Source organism: Hyaena hyaena, unplaced genomic scaffold (genome assembly GCF_003009895.1).
Source record: "Hyaena hyaena isolate Hyena2069 unplaced genomic scaffold, ASM300989v1 scaffold_26, whole genome shotgun sequence".
In the NCBI taxonomy this organism is placed as follows: domain Eukaryota; kingdom Metazoa; phylum Chordata; class Mammalia; order Carnivora; family Hyaenidae; genus Hyaena; species Hyaena hyaena.
The window spans coordinates 2,968,804-2,995,105 of record NW_024080658.1 but is presented as its reverse complement, the minus strand read 5'-3'; the positions used below and the strand labels follow the sequence as shown (position 1 = coordinate 2,995,105).

Here is a 26,302-nt window from a genome sequence, read left to right as displayed (position 1 = left end):
CCTCCCAAGGTCTCTTCTGATGTTCATTTGCACAAACCACCTGAAGACACTCAGGATGCGTGCAAGAGCTGACGGGCTGCTGAGTGAAGGAAGCACACCCAGGGCACTTGGAGCTTGCCCCTCGAGCTCTTTTATTTGACATAAAAAAAAAAAAAAAAAAAAAAAAAAAAAAAAAATCAGAAACGCTCAGTGGCCAAGTGCCTGCACCACCCGCATGGCATCCTTGACCTGTATTTGGGCGATCCCTGCACCACCCGCATGGCATNACCACCCGAGCATCAGAAACGCTCAGTGGCCAAGTGCCTGCACCACCCGCATGGCATCCTTGACCTGTATTTGGGCGATCCCTCAATTTTTCCCTCCAGTGCACATCCCACATGAGCCCTTCATACCCAGGTATCTAACTGCTTTCTTCAATGTTTCAAAGGACCTCAAACATAACGTGTTACAAACTCACCTCTTCATTCCTGTTAAGCCTCTGCCTCACGCTCCCCTGTGAGGGTTCCTCCTGAGCACAGGCTGTTCCAGTCTGTAGCAGCTCAGGCCAGGAATCCTGACTCGCCTTCGCTTCCCCCTCTCCTAGCCATGGATTGATCCATCACCACGCCCTGCGGACCCTACCGGCAGACAGACCTGGCCCCACTCAGCTCGGAGGCCACCACCCAGTTCTGGTGATCACTGTCCTCACCTGGATTTCAACAAGAGTCACTGGTCACTGGCGGGCTTCCTAGGTTCCAGCTCTGCCCTCATCCAATCCATTTTCCCAAGGCAGCTGCCAACATGATTCTTTTTTCTTTTTTATTTTTTTTTAAAATGTTTTATTTATTTCTAGGAGAGAGAGACAGCGTGAGCAGGGGAGGGTCAGAGAGAGAGGGAGTCACAGACTGAAACAGGCTCCAGGCTCCGAGCTGGCAGTCAGCACCGAGCCCGATGCGGGGCTCGAACCCACAAACCGCGAGATCATGACCTAAGCGAAAGTCGGAAAGTCGGACGCTTAACTGACTGAGCCACCCAGGCGCCCCAACATGATTCTTTTTTAAATGTACATTTGATCTCATCACTTCTTTGCTTAAAATCCTTTAATGGCCTCTCACCGCACTTCTTGAGATGCTAATTCCAAATCCTTAATGTGGCTCTGAGGCCCTATGGATCTGCCCCTTGCTGTGTCTAGGCCACAGGACCCTCTCTAGAGCTCTATGATCCCACTTGTGGTCTTTGTTCAGTTCTTAGATAACGTGAAACACCTTTGTGCCTCAGACCTTAGCATGTGCTTTTCCATCTGTCTGCTTGCTCTTCTTCTGCTTTCACCTGGGCACCCTCACTTCTCCATCTTGCTACCACTTAAATGTCACTGTTACCCCACAGTCTAACTTGGAGCCTCTTTTTGCATTTTATATTTTTCCTTCACGGCCCTTAACACAACTTTGCACACATCTCATTTCCTGTGGCTAGAACTCTAGGAAGGGGTGTGCTAGCTGAACAATTCTGCAGGGGCCAGTGTGGTACAGCCCCTATAGAGTTAGCCCCCTGACATTAGATGATGGTGACCGCTCTTCCCAATCCCATGAAATACATATACACAGTTACAGCAACAAACCTAGCTGGTATCTAAGACCATGGGCTTTGGACAAAGCTGGGGCTCAAATCCTCACTCCATCGTTTCTCAGACTAGGTAACCTGGTTCAAAAGTCACTTCAATCTTCTGTGCATCAGTTTTTCTGATTTGCTGAATAGGACACTAACACCTCCCAAAATGACAATACAGAGTGTCTGGGACAGTGCTGATGCTCAGTCAGCACACACTAAATGACAGCAATTACCTCTGTTGTGGCTGTTCAGTCTGGCCTCATATGGGACTAAGTATCCTGGGTTTCAGAACCAATTCTGATAAGACTTGGAGAGAAGTCTAAGTTTTTGGAATAATCATTGGGCTGATGGCTCCTTGAAGGCAGGAGCTGTCTGGGGCTTAGCACGGTTTCTATAATATAATAAATGTTTCTCCAAATACTCCATAAACTGCCCTTACAGGGTCTGGGAGGGGCTCCCGTCCTACCTCTGGAGACACCCATTACCTTTTCCTCTCCACCAGGGCAGTGGGGTTTCAGGCAGAGTCAACACGCTCAACATCCCTATCAAGAGACAAAGAAGTCAATTCGTTCTCAACCTTTTCTTTCTAAGCCCAGGGCTTGAATAGGATAGGTTCCCTGGAGTCTGAGTAATAGTTATTTCAATTATATTTACTGTCACAGCACTTAGAAGCTACCAGGAGCTATTTTAGGGATGAGGAAACTCAAGTACTGGCAGTTCCTAACCCCAGTGCCGGGTTAACCCAGGGGACCAACTGACTCCCAGTACAACTGTTTCTCACTTCAGAAACTGCCAAGCCATCATAATTTTAGCTTGTCTTATGATGCAGAGAAGAAAACAAAAGAATGATTTATTTGAAGATTAAAATTGTGCCTATTTTATGGACTCTTTAAGCTGTTGGAAACTCAGTTTTCGAGCCCTTTGAACCCAGTTTTGCCTCCACAGATTATTTAGGGCAAACAGACAGACAGACAACCACCACCACCACCAAAACAGAAGAGTTAAAACCCTGCTTGAATCACAGGAGGGACAATGATAATGCGTACGTGAGGGACCCATTTTTTAGCACAATACCACAGAGCTGCTCTTTGTACCCACAGGGATTTTGCCGCAGGGTGGGTGATCAAGGAGCTCACATCTGTGGTTGTGCGCTCGCCAGAAAGTCTAAATCGGTTTCCTCATTCCAGGTGAGCATCGGCACCATTTCCACCCTTTCAATAAAGCAGAGAATTGCTTCAACTGCCCTTGTTTTTTTCCTGAAAAGAATTCAAGGTAACATTTACAGCTTTCAGTCTGTGTTCTGAAAAAGAGAGTAGAAAGCCTTAGCACCAGTGCATCAGCCTTCTGGAAATGGAACATAATTTGCTCATGCCAAAAAGATTTTGGTGAGGCTTGGAGGCTAGCCTATTTGTCCATTTCTAGGATTACACTGTTTATCATTGAGTCCCAATACCTAGCTTGACACGCAGTATGTATTCAAAAGTTGATGAATGGGTGATTAAGTATGTGTATGTTTATTCCATTTAAATGTGTTATTCCAGTGTTAGATACATAGATCGTACTCAACAAGTAATCCTTCAAAAAATATGAAGGAAAAGATTAAGTAGCATTTAAACCTTGCACCTACCAATTAGCATTTTGGAAAGGCAAATGAAGACACACAAATGGTTCAAATATGACCTTGACACTTTCTTAAAGTCTGAAGGCGTTGTGGTAGTGGTATTCCTCAGGTCTCTGCTCTAGCACACACAGGTGCACATGTGTACACCAATATCCTCAAATACATATCCTGATGTGCACCCAGATAATGTCCACACAGGAAAACAACCATTCATACAGTTGTTAATCATGGCTTTGTTTATGCAGTGCTTCTACAGGGAGGAGTAAACATTCGTGAGCCTTTAAACTGCTGAAAGAGACATTTTTCAGTTCATTGTGTGAACAAATGTGATGAGCCCAAGTCCCTACTAAGAAATTCAAGCCTGGAGAACTGGATAAATAAATATAAATGAATTCATTTGACTGAGTGACATTTTCATTTAATTAAAGCAGAAAATCAGCTCCAAAACAAATGATTATCCCTGACAAAGAAGCAGAAACGGTCCTTAATTAATAAATTTCTAACAGTTCTTCTGTGGGCTGAGTAGTCTTTAGTGGAGAAGTACACTGGGGAGAAAAAAGAGGGAACTAGAGAGGCGGAAGCCAGAAGATAATGCACATTTAAACTTTTAGAAATAGAAAGAAAATTAGAGAGCATTTATTTATGCTTTCATACATGTCAAATCCTGCTAGACCAAAAGTATTATAGTAAAACTCTTAGTATAAGAAAACAAATATTCAAGTCTCAGGAAAGGATCGATTTGAAAAAACAACAAACAAATCTAGGTCAATGAAATTTGTTCTGTTATTATTTCACCTCTTCTTCCTTTCCACGGAATGATCAAATGACAAAAGAAAACCAAGTTTCATGATACTTAGAAGTAAGGATAATACCCATAGATGTAGTTTATAGTAAGCATGAACGGTGACAACCAACCAATGGGATAGGAATGGAATAAACCAAAACATATACTGCAGGGCTTCTCATATATTTTCAGAACCTCTCCTGCCTTCATCAATGCTTCATGTTTAATAGTTTTTAGTGCTAAACATGTGTCGTTTCTCTGACATAACGTGAAAGAGTGAGTCTTGAGATGGATATATCAAAGCCACATCACCTCTTACACAGCAGACACCTGAAACCTTTGAGGTCACTGTTAATAATTTTCTGTGCATTCATTTATTTTGAATCAATTTCTTTTAAGTCAATTAAAATGGCAGCTAGCAAAATATGTCATTGATCCAATAAGATTCAAATGACTTGAGGTTTTGAGGGCATCAGGAAATGCTAGGCTTGTATCTCTGCTTCATTATATCGTCAAGTTGGGAGAGAAGTTTCTTATTGTTGCAATATCTTGGGTGTGCAGGGGGGGCTTAGCAAAAACACACACCTACCGTTCCTAGTAGCCCAGAATAATGGAAGATGGAGGATGGAGAGTGAAAACTGTGTGATAAGCAAGGCATTAGGTGAAAACTTTTACGTGAATAGTCTCAAGCAGTAATTTTTAAAAGTACATTGGTGTCAAGAATATTTTTGTAAAAGAAAAAGTGTATCTTGGAAAGACGAAAGACTTAAGAGCAGGCAGGCAGGGCAGCAAGAAAGAGCACTGGTTTTGGAAATGACTAGTTATTTTACCTCCTATGACGGTTCATTGGCCAGGCCATGGGTACCCATATATTCGGTCAAACATTATTTTGAGTATATCTGTAATGGTATCTTTGGATGAGATTAACATTTGAATAGGGAGAAGTAAACCAGATTGCTCTCTCCAACGTGGGGGGGGGGGGGCCTCATGCAATCAGTTGAAGGCCCGAAAAGAACAAAAAGGCTGATCCTCCCTCAAGTTAAAGGGGATCCTTTCTGCCTGTTTTGAGTTAGGGCATTGGTTTTTCCCTGCCTTTGGGCTCAAACTGAAACACTGGATCTTCTTGGATTTTCAGCCTGCTAATTTTTAAACCAGCTCTCCTATGTCTTCAGCTTGCTGACAACAGACCCTGGGACTTCTCAGCATCTATCCCCTCATGGTTCTGTTCCTCTGGAGAAGCCTGACTACTACGTGCACTTTTTTTTTTTTAATGTTTTTTATTTATTTCTAGGAGAGAGAGAGAGAGCGAGCGTGAGCAGGGGAGGGTCAGAGAGAGAGGGAGTCACAGACTGAAACAGTCTCCAGGCTCTGAGCTGGCAGTCAGCACAGAGCCCGATGCGGGGCTCGAACCCACAAACCGCGAGATCATGACCTAAGCGAAAGTCGGACGCTTAACTGACTAAGCCACCCAGGCGCCCCTACTACATGCACTTTTTAACTGTGACCTTGAACAGGCACTGCAGGTCTCTGGGCCAAATTTCTTTATCTATAGAATGGGGTTCATGGCATCCATCTTGCAATGTGGGGACTAAATATAGAATTCAAAATACCAGTGTGCAAATAGGTGCACAATCAACAGTAGCTCCAGACTTCCCTTTTGTGATAAAGATCTGGTAACTTGTGCCTTTGTATGGAAATACAGTATCTGATACTGATGTTAGATGGTAATAATTTTGAAATGGCTGCCAAACTTTACAAAACCTCGATGGTTTCAAATATGAATCCCCAAACAGTTCCTTGTAAAGCTGAAGCAACCACTGTTTTTTCTCTTTTCCCCCCTTCTGTTTGTAGAGGAGGTGCTGCCAAGCCACCTTTGACCCTTCATCTTTACCCTGCCTCGCACAGGAAATGCTGGAGTCACTGCCCTGTGGGATTGCCCAAGAGAACCTGTTTCATTTTGCCTGGGGAAATGGGAGACATGGGATTTCAGGGGCTCTCTCTTGGGAACATTGGAAGGTGGGCCAATTTCTTAGACCTTGAGGACATCACCTACAAGGTTAGGTGGCTGTGCAATGTGGCTTTAGTATGAGATATTCTCATTTACCCCACGGGCTGAAGACTTTCTCTGAGTTTACCTGGTCATTAAGCCCAAGGGAGCTTTACTCATGCTGTGCTGGTGCAGTGTGCATGTGGAATTTGCAATGTGTTGGGTAATGGGCCTCAAGCTTTCATCTGCAGAAGCATCACGTGGGGGTAAAGCTGTGGAAAACCATACTGATGCATGGGCTGGAGAGCCTAATTCCACAGGTTCTGGGGGAAGGTCCAGGAATCTAGAGTTGTGAAGAAGAATGAAGAAAATTCTGCTGCACGGAGGGAGCATGGATTTGTGGGAGAAGAATGTGGTGCAGAGAAGTGAAGGATGGTCCTTTATAACCCTCTTCTTTGCTGCTCTCGTATCTATCACCACAGGTTGTCTGGTCTCTTGAATTGACTTCTCTCCACTCTCACCTGCCACCAGCCTCGTTCAGGCTGCCATCGTCTCCTGCACAGATTAATGCCAGAGCTTTAGGAGTCCTCCTTCTGCCTTGTCCCTCTTCAGTGCATGTGCTCAGCTTTTGGCTATACAAAGCTCATCAGGATGGTCTCCTGTGCAAGCCCTTTCGTGGCCCGCCACTGTCTCTAAATTCCTAAGGAGAGCAGACACAGAGGTATTCACTTCACTCTGGCCCCTCCTTTACGCTTTCAGTCTTGCCTCCCACCACCAGCTCCCCTCCCTCTGACGCTCTCCACCTGCTAACCAAAGGGGCCTTCCGTCCCGCCTTCCACTGTTCCCGGGATGCACCAAGCTTCCGCTTCAACATTGGCACGAGAACAGGCTGTTCCCTCCAACTGGGACATTTTTCTTTCCAGTCTTCAAGCCAACCTGCCCCACTCCCAAGCTACATACAGTTCCTGAGGGAGATTTTCCTGACCCCTCAGAGTCGGGGCGGTCAGGCTGCTTACAGCTCCTAAACCCCTTTCCGATCATTCACCACGCTACAAAAGATCATTTATTTGGGAGGGTCTTCCCCATTGAAATGTAAAATATGTGCATCTGAAAACCTTGTCTGTGTTGCTTACTGAATTTCACCAACACCCAGTAAAGCCCAGGCATTCAGTAAATACAGATTTTTTTTTTTAGTAAATATAAGTTTTACACCATGGTATGTCTCTCTGAGGCTCATCTTGGCAATTTTATATATTTGATGACTAAATAGAAAATTAACATACCCTAGCTAAATAGCTGGCTCAGTTCAGAAGCCACTGCCTCTTGGAACCTTTCCTGACATATTCTTGCTGGTTTGGATGCACTTCCTACATGATCCTCAAATTCTTTTTTTTTTAATTTTTAAGTTTATTTTTTGGGGGGGAGAGAGGGAGAGAGAGAGAACAAGCAGGGGTGTGGCAGAAAGAGAGGGAGACACAGAATCTGAAGCAGGCTCCAGGCTCTGAGCTGTCAGCACAGAGCCCAACGTGGGGCTCCAACTCATGAACTATGAGATGGTAACCTGAGCTAAAGTCAGACCTTAACCGACTGAGCCACCCAGGTGCCCTATGATCCTCGAATTCTATGTTTACAACTCTGTTATGTCTCTTTCACTTGACTTCCAGGTCAAGGATTGTTATATCCATCCCTGTGTCCTTAAAACACAGCATGGAGTTCTGGGTTCATGGTATATACGGAATGAACCGCTGTGTAATTGCTACTATATATAAAGGGATGAAAAAAGGGATGCTAATAATGAAGGGGTTATTTCAGAGAAGCAGAGAAGATTTTGATGTGTGGCTGGGGCACAAGGTTGGGGCAATCACAGTGTAGCCTACTTGTGATGCCTCCTGGAAATGGTAGGTAGAAACATGGATGCAAGGAGAACCTTGAATATCTACACTCTGTAGAGCTTTGCTCCAGGCACTGAGAATTGGCGGTCCCAAAGAAAAGGCCATAGAGAAAGTAGGCAATATATAATATTAGGGACAGGAATTCTAAAACATACAGATTGTATATTTCTCTATTTCTTCTTAGAAAAGCCAAGGCAGCTCAGTGCATCCCTGAAACTGGCTTTAATTTTCTCTCCTCACATTCACAGGCCATTGTCCTACTACAGCTGCCTTTCTAAATGAAGCCCATAGGAGAGTCGAACACCACAGAACCTAAATTGCAGGATCTAGCCTTACCCTGAAGAAAGGAATCCAATGTCAGTTGTGATAAACAAACGCCAGTACAGTACCAGTAGTTCAAGATCCTTCAAATTCACAGTCAAACCACAAGGTGAAATAACAATGCAATCCCATGGCCATCTTGAATTGCTCAAACAAAAGACACTGAATTCTTTAATTTCACTTAGGACATTTAAATGCAAAGAGGTCAATAGTAAAGAGTTTTGAAGTTAGTGATTTCTGCAGAGGCAGATATGAAACATTTAGAGTTTTGGGGGTTCTCTAATGGTTACTTTTCAGAATGCAAAAATGCCATAAAAATGGAGTTTTGCAGAAGTAATGACAAGGATAATTCCTGATAGTACATGTCCAAATTAAAAATTACATTGGTTAGAGGGACCTTCAAGGCAGTCAGAACAGATATTTTTCTTTCTTTTTTTTTTTAATTTTCTTAACGCTTGTTTATTTTTGAGAGAGACAGTGACAGACAGGACATGAGTGGGAGAGGGGCAGAGAGAGAGGGAGACACAGAATCTGAAGCAGGCTCCAGGCTCTGAACTGTCAGCGCAGAGCCTGACGCGGGACTCAAACTTGTGAACTGTAAGATCATGACCTGAGCTGAAGTCGGACACTTAACCAACTGAGCCATGCAGGTGCTCCCAGATATTTTTCTACTACGAAGAATGCAGTAGATAAGAAGGGTCCATTTGAAGCCTCACTTCAGACACCAGTCATAATGGACTCCCACAATGAAAATGAAATAGGAGTGGATGCTAACTAGAGTGTACACATCACAATGCTAACCCCTACTGACACACCGATGTGTGAGTTTAATAATCCCCAAAGAAGTCTATGTTGAGGCCTTTAAATACAAAACTGTAACAGAGAGAATTTCTCTGAAGGCTCAAATACTTGATAAAATTAGAACTATTGCTGGGCATACAATTTGTATAACAGAATGTGAGGATTTTGAAATGTGTTGGGGGAAAAGCTCAAGAAGGTAGCAGATTGAGGAAATGCTATCTTGGAGTCAACTTAGAAGTGACATGTGGTTGGCAGGTCCTGATCAAATAACACTGGACAAGGAAGTGGTAATGAAAGACCTCAATTACAGGAGAATAATCTCCACAAGGTCCTAGAAGATTCCTGATCTGATATTCTCATCTACCGTGGGCCACTGGGCAGATCGTGGGTCTTAGGAGAAAAGGCTCAATTTATAGTTGCTTGACAGTATCTCTCAGAACACTTAAAATTGAAAATAGTGGGCAAAAAGACTCAAGGAAGAAGTGGTTTATATATTTAAGAGCCCTCGCAAAACATATATTTAAGAGCCATTGTCATCGAGTTTACTAGTCAAAATAATACGAAAAGATCACAAAGGAATAAAAGAGATTTTGTGCAGTTTTGCTCATGGAAGATTCAAAGTGGCTTTGTAGCAACTATTCTTTTTTTTATTATGAATCCATAAAAAATTCACGTTGCATTTACTTCTTTGAGAAGAGTAAGTTGAGAATAAAATAGTAAATAAAAAGGGAAAATTAATAACTTTATTTATTTTTAATTTTTTAAAATGTTTTATTTATTTCTGAGAGAGAGACAGAGAGCGTGAGCAGGGGAAGGTCAGAGAGAGAGGGAGACACAGAATCTGAAGCGGGCTCCAGGTGCTGAGCAGGCTGTCAGCCCGGCACAGGGCTCGAATCAACAAACCGTGAGATCATGATCCAAGCTGAAGTCAGACGCTTAACCGACTGAGCCATCCAGGTGCCCCCACAATTAATAATTTTAAATCAATAAAAATATGCAGAGGATCCACTCTCTGCTAAGTATCATGCTAGGAGGTAGGAGAGCAAAGGAAAATCAGAAGACAATGAGATTGTCTATGTTCTTCTATAGGGGAGATGGAGAGATCTCACTCTACCTTGCCTTTGTATAGGGGTCTCCTCTGCCTCATGCCAGCCCTTGGCCATCTATCAAAACTTGTGTCCTTCAAGATCTAGTTCATGTATTATACCCTTGGCATGTCTTTCTTTATCCTACCTATTCCCAAGTGAGGCTAAGTTCCAGCTCTGTGGCATTTGTTACACATCTATGTATTGCTATAAGGGCATACACATCCTAGCCTTATGACTAGACCGGGTGTTCCTTTCTATCTCTAATACCACAGAGCCTGGTGCTGACTGGATGGAAGTACAAATGGATACTAAATGGATACTATGTAATAAAGACATTATTACTATGAACAATGTGCTTTGTATTGAAGTAGAGAAAATGATTGGCTCTGGCTGACAAATGAGGTGGTATCTCATCAAGACTAGGTCCTTTCATGAGTTTTATTATACCATATTCATAACAACTCTCCAATTGGTCCTATTCCCATTTTTATAACTGAAGATTCGTAATCTCCGACAAGTAACTTGCCCAAAGTTAATACATCTATGAAATGCCCAGAATGGCTTTCTATGCAATGCTAAAAAGTTTAGATTTTATTCTATAGACATTTGGGAGCCATCAAATGTTTTAAGGAGGGATATAATGTCATCAGAAATATATCAAAATTAAGTCTGGCAATAGAAGTAGGAAGTTAATTAAAGGAGAACAAATGGGGCAGAGCAGAGACTAGTGATCAAATAACTAGTAGGTTATTCTTATGGCCTGGGAAGGAGCCCAGGTTTAACACAGTGGCTAGCATGGTCATGAGGTATGGAATGACTGGAAACCCATTTACCAGGCAAGGTTCAGAAGATTTGGTCACTGATTACATGCGGATGATGAGGGAAAAAGAGTATTCACAGGTCAGGTGACTCTGAGCCTTCTATGATAGGTGATGGAATGAGTAACAGCATTATTAAGCCTGAGGAGCAGCACAGGGTGAAAAATAGGCTTGGGAGATGGCAAGAAAGACGAGTTATTTTGGATATTTTAAGTTTGTGATGTCAGTAGAATATTTAGAGTTCGTCTTTTAGGGAGACTAAAGATCTGAAGCTTCATAGAGGCCAAAGATGTATCTGAGAGTCATTATGGAGTAGGGGATGGTTAAAACGATGGCAGTGGACAACATTCTCCAGACAGCATGAACAATGAGATGAGCTAAGAGGACCCATTCCCCAGGTGGCATCAACATTCTGGAGTGATAGAGGAAGGTGGCTTGCTACCAACCAGAGAAGGAGCCATTAGAAAAACAAAACCAAGGGGATCATTATCATGCTCATGCAAACAGATGAGCACCAGGGAGGCAAAGCTCAATGTCATCCAATGATAAGGCAGAAAAGCTGAGTAGGAAGAGAACAGAATGTGAACACCAGATTTGTAACACCAGTGGCATAACTAAATAAAAGACACGGAAATTCAAATAGTATAATTTGGAAGATGGAAAGGCCGTCAGACATACCTCACATATGCATAAGAGGAAATCTGATTGGCTCAAGTTTTCTATCCCAGGAGCTGGAAATATCGCTATAATTATCCTCCTCAGAAGAAAGACAAAGAAAGCATTTCTTAATGACAATTGAGATGCTAAGAGAAATTAGTCAAATGAAGCAGTGAACTGTAAACATATTTGACCTTGATTTATTTTGAGACAATTTACTAGAAACTCTCCGGAAAACAGAGGCCTTTTAAGATGGTGGTAACTCAAGGAAGGTTGCTAGGTAAGTCTTCTACACAGATGCAATGATTTTCAGAAAGCTTGTAATATTTTTGTATGTTTTAAGGCCAGTCTCTAAGACTGTTTTTCTTCTTTTATTACCTTAAGGATACTGGCCTGGCAGTTTCTTATGAAATTAGTCATATAATTACAATATGACCCAGCAATGCAATTTCTAGATACTTATCCAATGAAATGAAAACTCATGTTTATACAAAAACCTGTACATGAGTGCTTATAATAGTTTTATTAGTATTTACAAAACTGGAAACAACCCAGATGTCCCTTAACTGAAGAGAGTGGTATATCCAACTGTGGGCTATCCATCCAATGGAATACTAAGCAATTAAAACAAATGAACGGATGCACACCAGAGCTTTGGTAAGTCTCAGTGAATTACAGTGTGTGAAAGAAGTCAGACTCTAGAATTCCATTTATGACCTGGAAAAGGCAGAAATAAAGGGATAGAAAAGAAAGCATGGGTTGCCAGAGGCTGGGGGTGATGAGAACTTTTATTTTATATCTTGATTGTGGTGGTGGCAATAAAACTCCGTGCACTTGTCAAAAGCTGCAGAGCTGTATACTAAAAATGGTGACTTTTACTATATGTAAATTATACTTTAATTAAAAACAGTAAGGAAAAAACAAGAATACTGGTCTGGGAATTAGGAGAACAGGGATCTAGTTTCAGTTATGCCACTAACCAGCTGTGTAATCACGAACTATTCTCTAATCCTCTTTGGGTCTTGGAGCCCAAAACTGTAAAATGAGATTGAAAAATTTTTCTCAAAGAGTCTATTGCTATGTTCTACAAAGACTTCCTTCTTTAAGCAATGTGGTGGACCAGATGGCCTATTTCAGATCAGATGGCTTACTTCAGTTGCTGAAGTATCACTGTGGGGGTGACTGGACTAAAATACCCAATCTGTACACATGGTTCTGAAAAGTCTTCTTGGATTAGAAAGTAGTGCTGCTAATTTGTGTCATTCCAAAAGATGAAGCTCTAGGAAAGTCCTCTGGTCATGCAATTCTTAACTAAAATTTAACACATACATTTGGACAATGTGGAAAAAGTCCTTTGGGAAACACTAATGTTTAATGAACTATAAGTGGTCATGGTAAACAATCATGGTCTTTTTTTTTTTTTTTTTTTAACTTTGTAGGCACTAATTATAAAGGCATTTGAAGATGGTGACATTTTCTTGTCTTCATCTGCTTTATCCTCCAGTTTGGATACTGGTTTCTACTGCCCGAAGTTACTCAACCCTCATTGTTTTGCTTACATTTTTACATTATCCATGTATTTGTAGCCAAGGAAGACATTCAAAAGTGTTTCTGAGATTGAGGGAAGTATTTACAACTCAAAAAGGAAGACACTAAGAGTAAAACATAATCGTGAAAATGGTGTTAAAAGTTTACATTTTTGACCCAGAAAAGCAGGAATCCACAATCTATGGCCCACCAACAGTGTTTGTAAAAATAAAGTTTTATTGGTATACTGCTATGCTCAATTCATTTAAGATTATCTGTAGTTGTTTTCACATGGTATAGTAGTTGCAACAGATACTGAATATCCCTTAAAGAGTAAAATGTTTACATGTGGCTCTTTCCAGGAAGAAAAAAATAAAGGTCTGCGAACCCATTTTCATAGACTATGCCATGAACTATGTTATATGGTTTTCACATAAAATTTCATTTAATCATCACAGCACCACCATGAAATAGGAGTTCTTATCTCCATTTGACAGATGAGAGGTACGGAAATGTAATGGATAAAAGTTTGTAGTTGAGTCAGATGGATCTGTATTGTGCTTTTTTTTTTTAACTAGTTGACTGACTTGGTCTGTTATGCAAATTCTTCATCCTCCATTTCCCCATATGTAAGTTGGGGCTAGCAACAGTACTGTCATGAGTTGATATGACAAGTAGTGCAGTGATTTGTATACAGTAAAATTTAACTCATTAGCCATATGAGAAGTCAGCTTTCAGTATCGCTGGAGTGTTTTTCTTCCCACAACCACTGTCCATTATTAAAAAGCTAAGGATGCCCCTCATATGCCTGGTTATGAATTGATGCGACACTATGTACCACTGCTGTGTATTACATAAGGAACCTTTCTCCCATCTCTCATGAATCAAGCAGAAGAGAATAATGTTGTTTCCAGCCTTGTACTGCATTTCCCAAGAGACAACTGGAGGTAACCTGACATGGGTGAGTTTTCTGCAGGAATGAACAAACTCATAAGCCCATCAGACTGACATCCTGGCCACTCCATGGACAGGACACAGAAGACTAAAAGGTTGCATGGAGGAAGGAACCACCTCAATGGGATCCAGGGGACCAACCTTAAAAGTGGGCCAAAGACTGGTTATGTTTCTTACAAATGTCAGATAGTTATAAGGCCATTGTGGGCAAAAGAAGGAAAATCAGAGGCCAGTATTTCAGCTGAAGAACAGTTCTGGCTTTAGATGATAAACTGTTTTAAATTTTTCTGTCATGACTCAATGAGAGTGCCTATAAACTGATATATTTACTATGAATCCCATCTACATTTTCAAAATACCTTAGAGTTTATTATTATTTTTTTTTTAGTTTATGTCTTTGGGTCAGCATCCAGAAGGAGGAGAGTAAGAAAAAAGGAGGGTAGAAACTTCATATTCCCTGTGTTCAGTTGGCCCATAGTAACGAGCCAGAGTCCTCACAGTCCTTTGGAGACCATCTTAGTCCTAAAACGGTCACATGGCTCCTGACCAACTGTGATAGAATCAATAGCTTAAGCCAGTTTTAAAACAGCCATCAAAAAGTTGGAAAAGGAGGCTCAATTATCCATTATTTCCTTTAGAAACATGTTCAGGGATTTCCAAAAGCTAAGTAGCATTTTATAATCTTTGTACTTGTGCAGCATATGATTTCTACTGATTAATATTTGCAGAGATGAAGAATCAAATATTCAATAGTGAATAACATATCACTCCTATGGTGAATTTCCATACAATATATATGTTATACTAGTCAGTTAACTTGGGTGCAATAGTGTTCCAATTTTTATTACAGCCAACCTAGACCCAAAATATTTTAAGCCTACCCCAGCTGTCTTTAGAGCTTCTATTATCAGTGATAAAACAACTGGTCAATTTTTTTGTTTCATGTTTTTTCAAAACCAAACTATCACTTCAATAAGGCCATAGATTTTCTAAAGTCTGCCTGGCATGAAATGAGTCTGAACATTAACATGTAAAGGACAAGCAATAAAAAAGGTAATATGAATGCAGACAAAATATCCAAGTGCTAGAGAACGTGATCTCTCCTAAAAGGAGTGGAATGGGAGAATGCAAAAGGCACAGCTTTTGAAAGCTAAAGAAAGTCACAAGAACTGAATTGAAAAGGCTGAACTTAGCATTACCTTCCCAGAACACAAACATATATTTAGCTTAATAGACTTGAGTACTATCTCAGGAAAAATCTTATATATTATGCATCTAGGGCAATGAGAGCTGTAGAAAATGATTTTGCAAAGAAAACACACTGCAGGCTGACAGTGGCAGAGGGAAAAAGAAAAGGTCTAAGGCATATGAGAGGAGTTTAGGTCTTACTTTCTATATATCATCACAGGAGGGAAACAAAAGAGCAGAAGAAATCCCAGACACTAAAAAGAACCTGGCAGAATGATGCGTGTGATTGAAGCTTAAAAAATGTGCATCTGTCTTCTGATTATAGCCATAATACAGATTTAAACAAGAAAATTTGGAAAATAGAAAAAAAAGTAAACAAAATCACCCGCTATCCCACCATCCACAGAGAACCATTATCAGAATAACTGGCACATTCATTGGCATCTCTTTTTCTGTGTACGCATAAAAATATGTTCTAAGAGATTTGGCTCATACTGTAAATATGCAATTTTTACATGATCTTCCCCACCCCCACTTCCTATTACTTCTTAAGTACCTCCCTGTATTGTCATATATTCTATGAAGATTTAATTTTAATGACTGCATTATATTGTATCTTACGAGTTTCAGCAGACTTATTTCTTTCCATATTGCTGAAGCTCCAGCTTGTTCGTAACTTTTCAGATTTATAAATAGCACTGAGGATGGACTTTGTTGTAATAAATCTTTGAATCTTTATTTACTTCTTCAAAGAAACCAAAAAGTATATCAGGATGTCAGATTCAGAGTTAAATCACTCAGCGTACATGTACCTATACATTTACCAGGCGTGCCTCTGGGGACAAATGCAAATAATACATCTTGAATAAATACACTGTGTCCATATCACTCGAAGTCTGCATTCATCCCTGTAGAGCGGTCATCTTTAGGCAGTATGTCACTTTCTCTAGGCAAACGGTCTATTACTGGGTTATAATCTAAATGCAATAACATGAAAACTTGGTTGTCCCAGATTTCTCCTATATCAGTATGCATGCACTTACAAGATCCTATTGATTGAAAAATACCCCAGCCTCTCAAAAATACATATTTTATCATCCTTTCACTTACAATGTTGTATAATGGACATTAAAATAAATAAAGGGTTATAGCCAGTGAAGGTTGATAGCAACCAAATCTTACATAGACACACAAGTTACATACAGCATTAACTTAAAAGTTTTCTTGAAATTCTAACTTTATTCTGTTACTTCCTATCATAGGCCTCTCTAATGTTCCCAATATATTGACTTTATAAATGATTCTTGTTTAGAATTACATGGTCATAATATCCCAGGCTTAAATTCTCTACAGTCTATTTTTTAAAAATGATTCTATTGGGGTACCTGGATGGCTTAGTAAAGTTTCCGACTTTGGCTCAGGTCATGATCTCACTGTTCATGAGTTTGAGCCCCGCACTGGGCTCTGTGCTGACAGCTCAGAGCCTGGAACCTGCTTCAGATTCTGTGTCTCCCTTTCTCTGCCCCATCCCTGCTCTCGCTCTCTCTCTCTCTCGAAAATGGACAAACATTAAAAAATTTTTAAGTGATTCTACTTTTAGGTTGCTAAATAGCATTCTCAAAAATCTCTAAAGAGTGTTATGTGTTCATACATATACATACACACAGACACATATCTTTAAAATGCTTTTGTCCCATTAGTGAAAAGCAAAGTAAAATGAAACAACAAAAATCCCACTTGTATCATGATTGTATGAACTATGGAATCACGCAAATTCCAAGGCCCTCTCAGAACTGTTAGTCAAACTAAGAGAGCTTAGGCTGCACTGTACAACTTTAGGGGGTGCAATTGTGTCCATATCTCTAGGTTGCACAGTGCACAACCTATGTAGCTATATTTGATGTCCTTGAAACTAGGTCATGAGATACTTCCATTTGCTCATCCATTATTTGTTGGTGTATCCTTCCCCCAGTGACCTATGAAAAAGAAGTTTTAGGAGGGAAGTGGCTTTTACATCTATATACTTTCTTTTTTTTTTCTTTTTAATAAAAGCAAGTCTGCAAAAACACAATAATAGTTTCTCTCTGGCTCCCCTTTGTCATGATGGGAATGGTTTCTTTCTTCCCATCCTCCACTTATATCCACCCACGAGGCAGCAGCAGGGTACCTTGTGTGAGTAACTGTAGGTTTCTGACTTCTTCTCGCACCTTCAGCTGGAGCACCTGTTGTAAGATGTGCTGCCGGAGGTTTTCCTGGGCAATCCCCATCCGCTCAAGCTTTTTGTCAGTGAGTCTCAGCAGGGCTCGCCCTGCAGGGTTTCAAGAAATAAAAGAAAAAGCAAATGAACAATGGCCGGAAAGGATTTCCATCTTCGTTCTGGCTAACCCTGACATAACTGTAGTTTCCTTCTAAACAGATTATTTAGAAAAGAGGGTCCTCAATTATTCTTACTGACAAGAAGAACTAATAATCTAGATAAAGAAAACGCACAAATTAAAAAAAAACTCCAATTTCTATCTACTTTTGGCAATCCTCAACTGAAAACACAGAGTTGAATAGCCAAATTTTTAAAAAATATTTTATTTTTGAGAGAGAGATAGAGACAGCATGAGCAGAGGAGGGTCAGAGAGAGGGGGAGACACAGAATCTGAAACAGGCTCCAGGCTTTGAGCTGGCTGTCAGCACAGAGCCCAATGCAGGGCTCAAACCCACAAACTGTGAGATCATGACCTAAGCGAAAGTCGGACCCTTAACCGACTAAGCCACCCAGGCGCCCCACAAATAACAAAATTTTAACCTGGGTATTTTGGACACAGATTATAGGTTTCCATAGAAACAACGCACTTTGTTGGGTGATGGGTCCTGAGGCCGGCCCACAGGAGCCAGCAGAAGACCTGGATGCAGCGTACGTGGTTATAAACGCCACCAATGTTTCACCCAGGTTACAAGGCTGTTTCTGTGAAACATCTGAAAGTTCCATTTGTAGTCTGCAGGCCTTCACCTGCAGGCATTGCACCCCTCGTGCTGGGCTGGAGCTCCATCTCCAGCTGGTGGGGCTAAAGCTTAATGCCAATCTCTGGCCCTAGGCATGGGCTGCAGCAGGGCGATGGGTGAGGGAAGCAGGGTGAGTGAGGGCATCTAAAGATTGCAAAACTAGGAGCCCCGGGTGTGAGTGCCTGCAGTGTGCAGCCGCCCGGGGCCCTGGGGAGCCTGGCCTGGCTTCCTTTCAACCCCTTGTTCCCCAGGAGGTCTGTATGACTCCCTTTCTACTACAGTTTCTATCAAAGTCTCCAATTCTGTCCCTACTCTGTGGTTGCCCTGAAATAAGCACACTTGTGTTGTGAGAACTTAGCACAAGAAATAAAGAGAATGATCACTGTTAAATGATGTAGCACACCTGGACTCTCCCCCCCCCCCCCCCCCCCCCCCCCCCCCCCCCCCCCAGCACTCCATCACATACCTGCAGATCTTTCTATTTCAACTGATGTAGAGTCAACTACGTGTGATCAGTGGCCTATCTTTGGGTGTATTATCATATGCACTTTAGAAAATAAATTCTCTACCTCCTCAGAATAGAAACCCAACAGCCACAACGTTGGATTAAAGGACTTTTTCATCAGAGAAATAGGGAAGTATATGTGGCCTGGGATAATAGAGGCAGGCAAATGGGAAGAATCAGGTAGGAACAATATATTTCATTTGCTCTTTTTACCTCCCTTTAGCCCTTGCTGAATGCATCAAGTGGGATAAGTTAGGTAACATGTTACAGTAACAAATGATCCCCAAATATCAGTGGCTACAATAAGGTTTATTTCCTTAGTGTACACATCAAAAGCAAGTCCATCCACCTTGAACATTGCTGATTATTGTACCAAAGGGAAAAGAGAAGATATTAAAAGGTCCTATAGCATCAACAAAATGCTCAGCCTAGAGGTCATTTATAAATCACTGGCCAGAACTAATCACATGAGCTTTCCCACCCACATAGGGTTCACACATGGCTTCTGTCATATGCCAGGAAGGTGGTAAAGGGAGAGAAATATTTGATGAGCAGCAATGATAAGAATTACACCAAGACAGACCTGGCTTTGGACCAGCGCCTGGCAAGAAACTGCGTGCAGTGAACTGTGGTGGTCTGAAGCTTCCTCTGGAGAGGAAGGAGAGGTAAGGGGAAAGGAATCCTAGGTAGCCATGGCTGAGGCTTGGTAACACCAGGCAGATTGTGGTGGCCATGACAAAGGAAAGAAAGAACATACACAGACTCAAGTAGTTCTGGTTGTCTTCTATGGTAGACAGAGTAACGTCCTCCCCGTCCCAAGATGTCCATGTCCTCATCTCTGGGACATGTGAATTTGTTACCTTATTGACAAAAAAGACTTCATAGGTGTGATTATGTTGAGGGTCTTAAGGTGGGAGAGTATCTGGCATTATCCAGGTGAGTCCTATTTAATCACACAGGTATTTATAAGTGAAAAAGACAGGAGAGCCACAGACACAGAAGTCAGAGTGAGGTGGCCACAAGTCAAGGAATTCATGCTTCTAGAAGCTATAAAAGACAAGGACAAGGATTCTCTCTCATATTCTCCATGAGGAAGCAGCTCTACCAAAACCTTGATTTTTCCATAAGACCCAGTTTGGATTTCTGAGCTCTATAACTGGAATACAGTAAACTTGTGTGGCTTTCTACTACGAAGTTTGTGGTCACTTGTTAGAGCAGCAAATGGTCTTCTGATTAAAATTTAACATATTTTCAAGAAGTCAACTAGTAGATTCAGATTCCCTTTCCTAATTTCTGGGCAGTGACATACTCAAAGGTAGAGAGTGAAGAGGGTGGTGAGCCCAAGTTCCAGGCTTCTAGGACAGCCATGCCATCAAATCCTCTCCTCACTTTCAGACCTTGATCCTGAAGTTCCATTAGAAAAATATGGGATGGGATTGAGTAGCCTTTATGTGGATAATCTGCTTCCAAATAAGACCTCCAACTCTTTATATGTGTTTTCAACTTACAAATACTGTATATAAAAAAAAAAATCCCTGGTGTTCAGATGATCTAAATCCCTCTCAACACCACATCCTCACCCATTCTCCTTTCTGTTCCTTTCAGCAGTTAACTGAGCTGTGGCTTCTCGAGCTGTGACACTGGGGAGCCAGTTCAGCAGAGGCAATGGTAAGACACATGGGGGGCTTGGTCACAGTAAGCTGGCTGGTCTGTCACTCGAGCACAGTGCAGTCAGTCAGAGCGACGGTTTTGCTCTGCTGTGCATGGCTCTGCTTCTCTGTGTGGTGGCCCCCTGAAAGCCACTAGCCTCAGCCTTTCTAGTAATGTACCTGACTGGTCAACGTGTGGCTACATAACGCCTATCAGAGTGTTATCTCCTACTTGGGTGGGTTAACAGCTTCAGCTCTGAAAACACAAGTTACAAAATTCCATTAGCTATAAAAATCAGTGCATCGTAGACTTTGTGGTGCAAACAATTGTGCCTATCAACATGTCACATGTTAAATACTCAGCTGTTCAAACGGTTTTATCCAAATCCTCAGAAAATAGATGTTATTATTTCCATCTTGTAGGGAGGAAAATTGAGAAGTTGAAAATCATTTAAAACACAAAGATCTTCCCAATTCTTTCTACTATATCTTCAGTTGTGCTTTAGCTTCCTTGGGAGGAAAACAAAGGCTTAGATCACAAGAGGGAAGATTATACAGAAATTGTATAGAAGAATTTCCTGATAAAATGACTTCTAAAAAAGATCATGATCTGCACGCTGAGGATGTTATGAACAATCTAATTCACTCTCTTCCCTGAATGGAAGGTCCATGGTTCTGAAAAATCTGCCCATTAATTCAAGCATTTCCAACAGAAAATGTCCCATTAACTGCCTTCCCCAGCACCTACTGCTGACCATGAAACAGTGACCACAAAATGGTGTCCAAATAAAAGTGGAGCTGCTTCTGATGCTGGTGTCAGGAAAGTGATAGGTGGTCAATCATCAATCACATTTTTTTTGCAACATATGTTGTCATTTTTTGTTGCTTAGCATTAACATCCAATTGTTAATTCAACACTTACTGAGCACCTACTAAGTCCCTGTCACTTCGACAGGCAGGGTCAATCTTAGTGCCTTCAGAATGGCAAGACAGGTAGCAAATGATAAATGTTTACAGGTATGTGAGAAGTCATAAGAAAGAACAAACAGGAGATCACAGAACTGAGTGACCTAACTTAGTCTGGGTACCGGGAAACTGTCATTGAGTAAAGAATATCTAACCTAGGACTTCAGGAGTGAGTAAGCATTAGTCAGACCAAGACCACTGGATAAAGATTTTTTTTAAAGTCCCAGCAACCACAGGGCTGAAAAGGGCGACCACTACTGCAGACAGAGAATAGAGGTATGCTGGTATGGCTTTTAAATTCCCTGCTTTTTCTCCCAAGAGTGTCTTGGACACCTTGCTCTGCAGTCAGTTGTCTACATGGGGAAGAATCGAGAAAAATCAATTCAGTCTCAAAAGAGGAGCACCAGCTAGATTTCCTGATACTCCAAACTGGTCATAAATGGTATTTCAATAACCCAGGATGCTAGGTTCTTAGAGTTGGAAGAAGCTTGAAGTCCTTCACACTGATCATATGCTGAGCTTTTACTTCTTTCCTTTAGTATGCATTTGTTGAGCACCACTGTATGGCTGACACTATTCTGGGTACTGAGGCTGTGGAGAGGAGCCGTATCTTCTGTCTTCAGGGAGCTTACCGTTTAATGTGAGAGGCAGACAATTTACGAATGAACTGACATGCAGGAAGCCCTACTGGAAGGATGGCACTTTGTAGCTTGGGTGGTGGGGGAAGGCCTCCCTCAGGAGGTGACACTGGAACATCTAGAAGTGGCAAAGCAATCAGAGGAACAGCACTAAGGCCAGGCATCACTAAGGCAGAGCAGACAAGAAAAAAATAAGAAATGAGGCCTAAAAGAAGGCAGGTGTCAAAACACACAGAGTCTCCTGCGCCTTGGTGAGGACTTTGGATTTTATTCTGAACATGGGAAATTTTGAGCAAGAGAGGGCATGAGTGTGATCTCATGTACTGAGGCCCTCTGGTCACAATGTGGAGAACGGTCTGGGGGTGGGGGGTGGGCGAGGTAAGGAACAGTGAGAAGAGTCAGCACACTGCCACGGTAGTCAAAACAATTGATGCTGGTGCCTTAGACGAGGTGGAGGGGAAGAAGTTGTAAGTAGAACTCTGCACTGTGATACCTAGAAGGGGGGTGGTGTGAGGAAACAATGTAAGTCACCAATGGGTGAGGAGGAGGGGCACCATTTCAGCATAGGAAGTGGAGTCAATACTCTGAAAGAGGTGTGTTAGAGGCACAGGAAATCATGGTATTATTACTGCTATTTTCTTTTCTTCGAGTTACCTGGGATATACAGAAGTAATGGATAGAACAGAATGAAACAAAGGAGGATGATCAGAATATTCTTCCTTCTTCCCTGTAGTGCTTTCGATCCTTCAACATTTTTCTCAGATCCCAAAGCTCTGAGCTGACTGGAGCAAGGTGAGCATGAACACATCCCAGTGGAATTTAGACAAATACAAGAAACCCATTATGACCCATGCTTTGGACTGCTTCACCCCCAAAACTGGTCTTCAGGGCTAAGAATGCTTCCTAGGACCCTCTGTAGAAGCTCAAGCCAGGGAATATTTGATGAGAAAGTTCACCCCGCAGAAACATGGGTCTGATGCCCTGCTAAAGGGCCTGGAAAATTAGTACTTTGCTTCAATGTAAGCCTGAGCATATACATAAAAGTTTTATCAAGTGTGGTCCACCACAAAGCCAGCTCCATAAAAATCAGTATCTTTCCGGTCAGCTTCCCTACTGTCACTTACTCCCTACGGCAGTATGCAATGCTTAAGAAATATTTATTGAATGAATACACTTAGTGCTACCAAATGAATGTTCTCTCCTTTACTCACATACTGATGATCTCAAGGTTATTAAATTGCTATCTTTTCTGATGAAGAGACTTGGCTGGAAACTGACTCCCTGGACGATGAGAAACTGAAAATAGCAGAGGGCGGAGACTGTATTGTGTTGCTGGTGACCGCAGATGCCAAGTAAAAAGGAATAGAGAACTTGACGCTAAATGAGTACTTTGCTTTCCTGTGGGTTTAAAGAAAAGACAAGTGTCTTGTGCTTCTTTTGAACAGGCACCAAGTGGGACTGAAAGCCTCGACGGGCAGATGGGCAGCAAGGACGGATGACAGGTCATGGACACAGCAGCATACTCGTTTCCTACAGTCGCTGCAACAGACTGCAAACACAGGGGAACTTAACACAATGGAAATGTATTCTACATAGTTCTGGAAGCCAGAAGTCCAGCATCCATTTCCCTGGGCTGAAATCAAAGTGTCAGCAGGGCTACACTACTGCTGGAAGCTGAAAGTTCTTGAAATGTCCAGCTTCTGCTGGCTTCCAGCATCCCTTTGCTGGTGGCCACGTCACTCTAATCTGTCTGTACCCTCATATTACCTTCTTCTCTTCTGTGTGTACTCTCATTCTGCTTTTCTATAGTAAGTATGCTTGTGATTTGATTTAGGGTCCAATAAAATAATCCTGGGCAATCTCTTCATGTGAAGACCGCATGTTGGGGAACTCTTTCTTTATAAGGTAAGCATTTACCGGTTCCAAGGATCAGGACTTCCTATCTCTGGGTGGCCATCATTCATTCTACAACGAGCTGGAAGGAATATTTGAGACTTTGGAAGATGGCACAGGATTTGTCGTGTTCCACATAGAAAACTGAGGCTCAGAGAGGGGGAATTGATGAAAGCCACACAGGAAAAGGGGGGAAGACAAGTCTAGACACATGTCTCTGACCTTCAGGCCCAATAGGGCAGGCAAGAGGCTAAGGATGAAAAAAGGTCATCATCTCTGATGCCTTAAAGGCAGGTATGCAATCACTGGTATAATTTCATGATACCCAAGGCCGTGGTGCCTTTTACTCAGTGGAGTATCACAGGAGACTGAGTGGTCTTTGAGAGTAGCCTTTAAACAGATTTCATCCTCTCCACCATACAGACTATCTATGTCTGTACCATGAACTGAACATATTACGTCACTAGAAGGTAGGCAGAGAAAAAGAAGATGATTTCCTTGTGGAGAGACAAACACAAACTCTTTAAGAACCTATAAGAAGGGCACCTAACTTAGCTGGGGTCCTTGAACAACAACCAAAAACCCCACAAAACCCAAGATGATGAGTAGGAGAGAGAAGGGCATTCAAGGCACAGGAAACAGGATAGACTAAGACAGGGATCTGAGAAACGAAAGGTGCATTCAGGGAACTCCAATAAACTTGATATTATTGCATGTGAAGCATTAGGCAAGGAGCACACATCATGAGGGATCTTACATGCTATTTCATGATGTCTACCCTATAGATGAGCCAAGCTTTTTCTTTCTCTGTCCATCCCAAAGCAGCATATAGGGAACACTAAAGGGTGATGTTCATAGTTGTAAAACACTCCCATTATGAAAGAATAATATAAATATCTCATTTTTGCCTATATTGCACCCCTGCCCATTTCTGGTAAAACAGTCTCTCTTGACTTTTGGAAACAGGTCCTTCCACCTTATGGGTCTTTTAATAATTACACACACACAAAAAAAATCCCTGTGGTACTTTTCATATCTAAAGCACTATATAATGTTCCTGCTTATTATATGTTTATTTTTTATCTTCTGATTCCCTTCTGCCTCCTCCCATAATGGAAGATCCAGAAGAGCAGGGCTTCATGGATGTCTCCAAGCACCTAGCTAGAGCCTGACTCAAAAAAAAGGCACTAAATAAATGGTGGTTAAAGTAATGCTGGTATTCATTAGAATTGCTAACCTTCACTAGAATTGCCATGGTTTCTAAGAGAGAAGTCTCTTTCTTTCTTAGATCATGTCCCAAGGGACAATATAAGCCTAGACTTGCTGTTGGCGGCTATCTTTGCCAACATACAGACAGAAATTGCTAGAGAATGAAGCCAACAGAGGGAGTAGAGCTGAGAGACAGAAAAAGAAAAAAAGAGAGTGAGAAAGGAAGATAACAATATGGGATTTCCTGAATATAGCCTTGCTTGAAGTCAGATACCCCTGGGTTTCTCATTTATGTAAGTCAATATTCGGGTGGGAGAGGTTAACAAGTTGAGCTCATTTATACCATTGCACCCAAGGGAATCCATGATCCAAGCTCATGTGTAATGCGTAGTTGAGTCCCTACACAGTCCCTCTTATTTCCATTTCAAGAAAGCCCAGGATGGTGTAGGCCAGTAGGGATGATATGATCTTATTCTATAATAATTGGCTTTCAGAAAGTTAATCACTGGCAAGTTTTGGTATTTTAATTTTTATCCCTTACAAATTGTTTGGAATATACCTTAAATCTGGCTGCACACTTCTATTTGATGTACTGGCAAATTTCTTACCCAATTTGTGGCCAGAGGTCACAAACTCAAATGTTGTCAAATGTGTGAAGAGAACCACTCTAAGGGACTACAGGGAATAGGTGGACTAAAGCCTATTGGACACTGTTTTGTTTTTTTTGTTTTTTTTTAATTTTCTAAAATGAGTAATTCCAAACCATTTTTGCTGTGCTACAATATGGGCTAAGTGTTGCTTCTTCTACTATTTTTAAATTGACAACAACTGAAAATCCAGAAGTTTTATGAATCCTCCCAATTTAAAATTTGCCCATTATTTTCCCATACTAGGAGAGCCAAACAATTCACGTATATAGGTCCTATTCGGCTCACAAGTTGCCACTTGCAACATCTGACTTTTAACCCTCCCTCCCCCACATCCTGCCCTCCCACTCACAATGGAAAGTGATTCAGGCAACCTCACCTTTAGAGTTTCATCAGACTTTAGGAACAGACTCCAAGATTTGAGATTCCACTCTCTACAGCCTATTCTAAATTAACAGCTACCAAGACCAAAGGTAGTTGAAGACTAGTCTGAACTGGTCCTCCATCTTTTAGAACCTGGACGTGACTTGCAAATCCATCTTCTTAAGTAGCCCCCACCCCGGTGCTTGATTCCCT

General features: G+C 41.6%; 1 protein-coding gene across 3 annotated transcripts in view; it reads right to left on the bottom strand.

Moving 5' to 3' along the window:
* The window catches only part of SAMD12 (sterile alpha motif domain containing 12), a 398,489-nt gene that overhangs the window by 157,271 nt on the left and 214,916 nt on the right, over positions 1-26,302 (bottom strand). For 2 of the 3 annotated variants that reach the window (XM_039227213.1, XM_039227212.1), the window contains exon 4: positions 17,393-17,533. In XM_039227213.1, coding sequence (XP_039083144.1) covers positions 17,393-17,533 — 141 coding nt within the window. Of the gene's footprint in view, positions 1-17,244; positions 17,534-26,302 lie in introns of those variants that run through there. The other variant, XM_039227211.1, reaches the window with a different exon arrangement.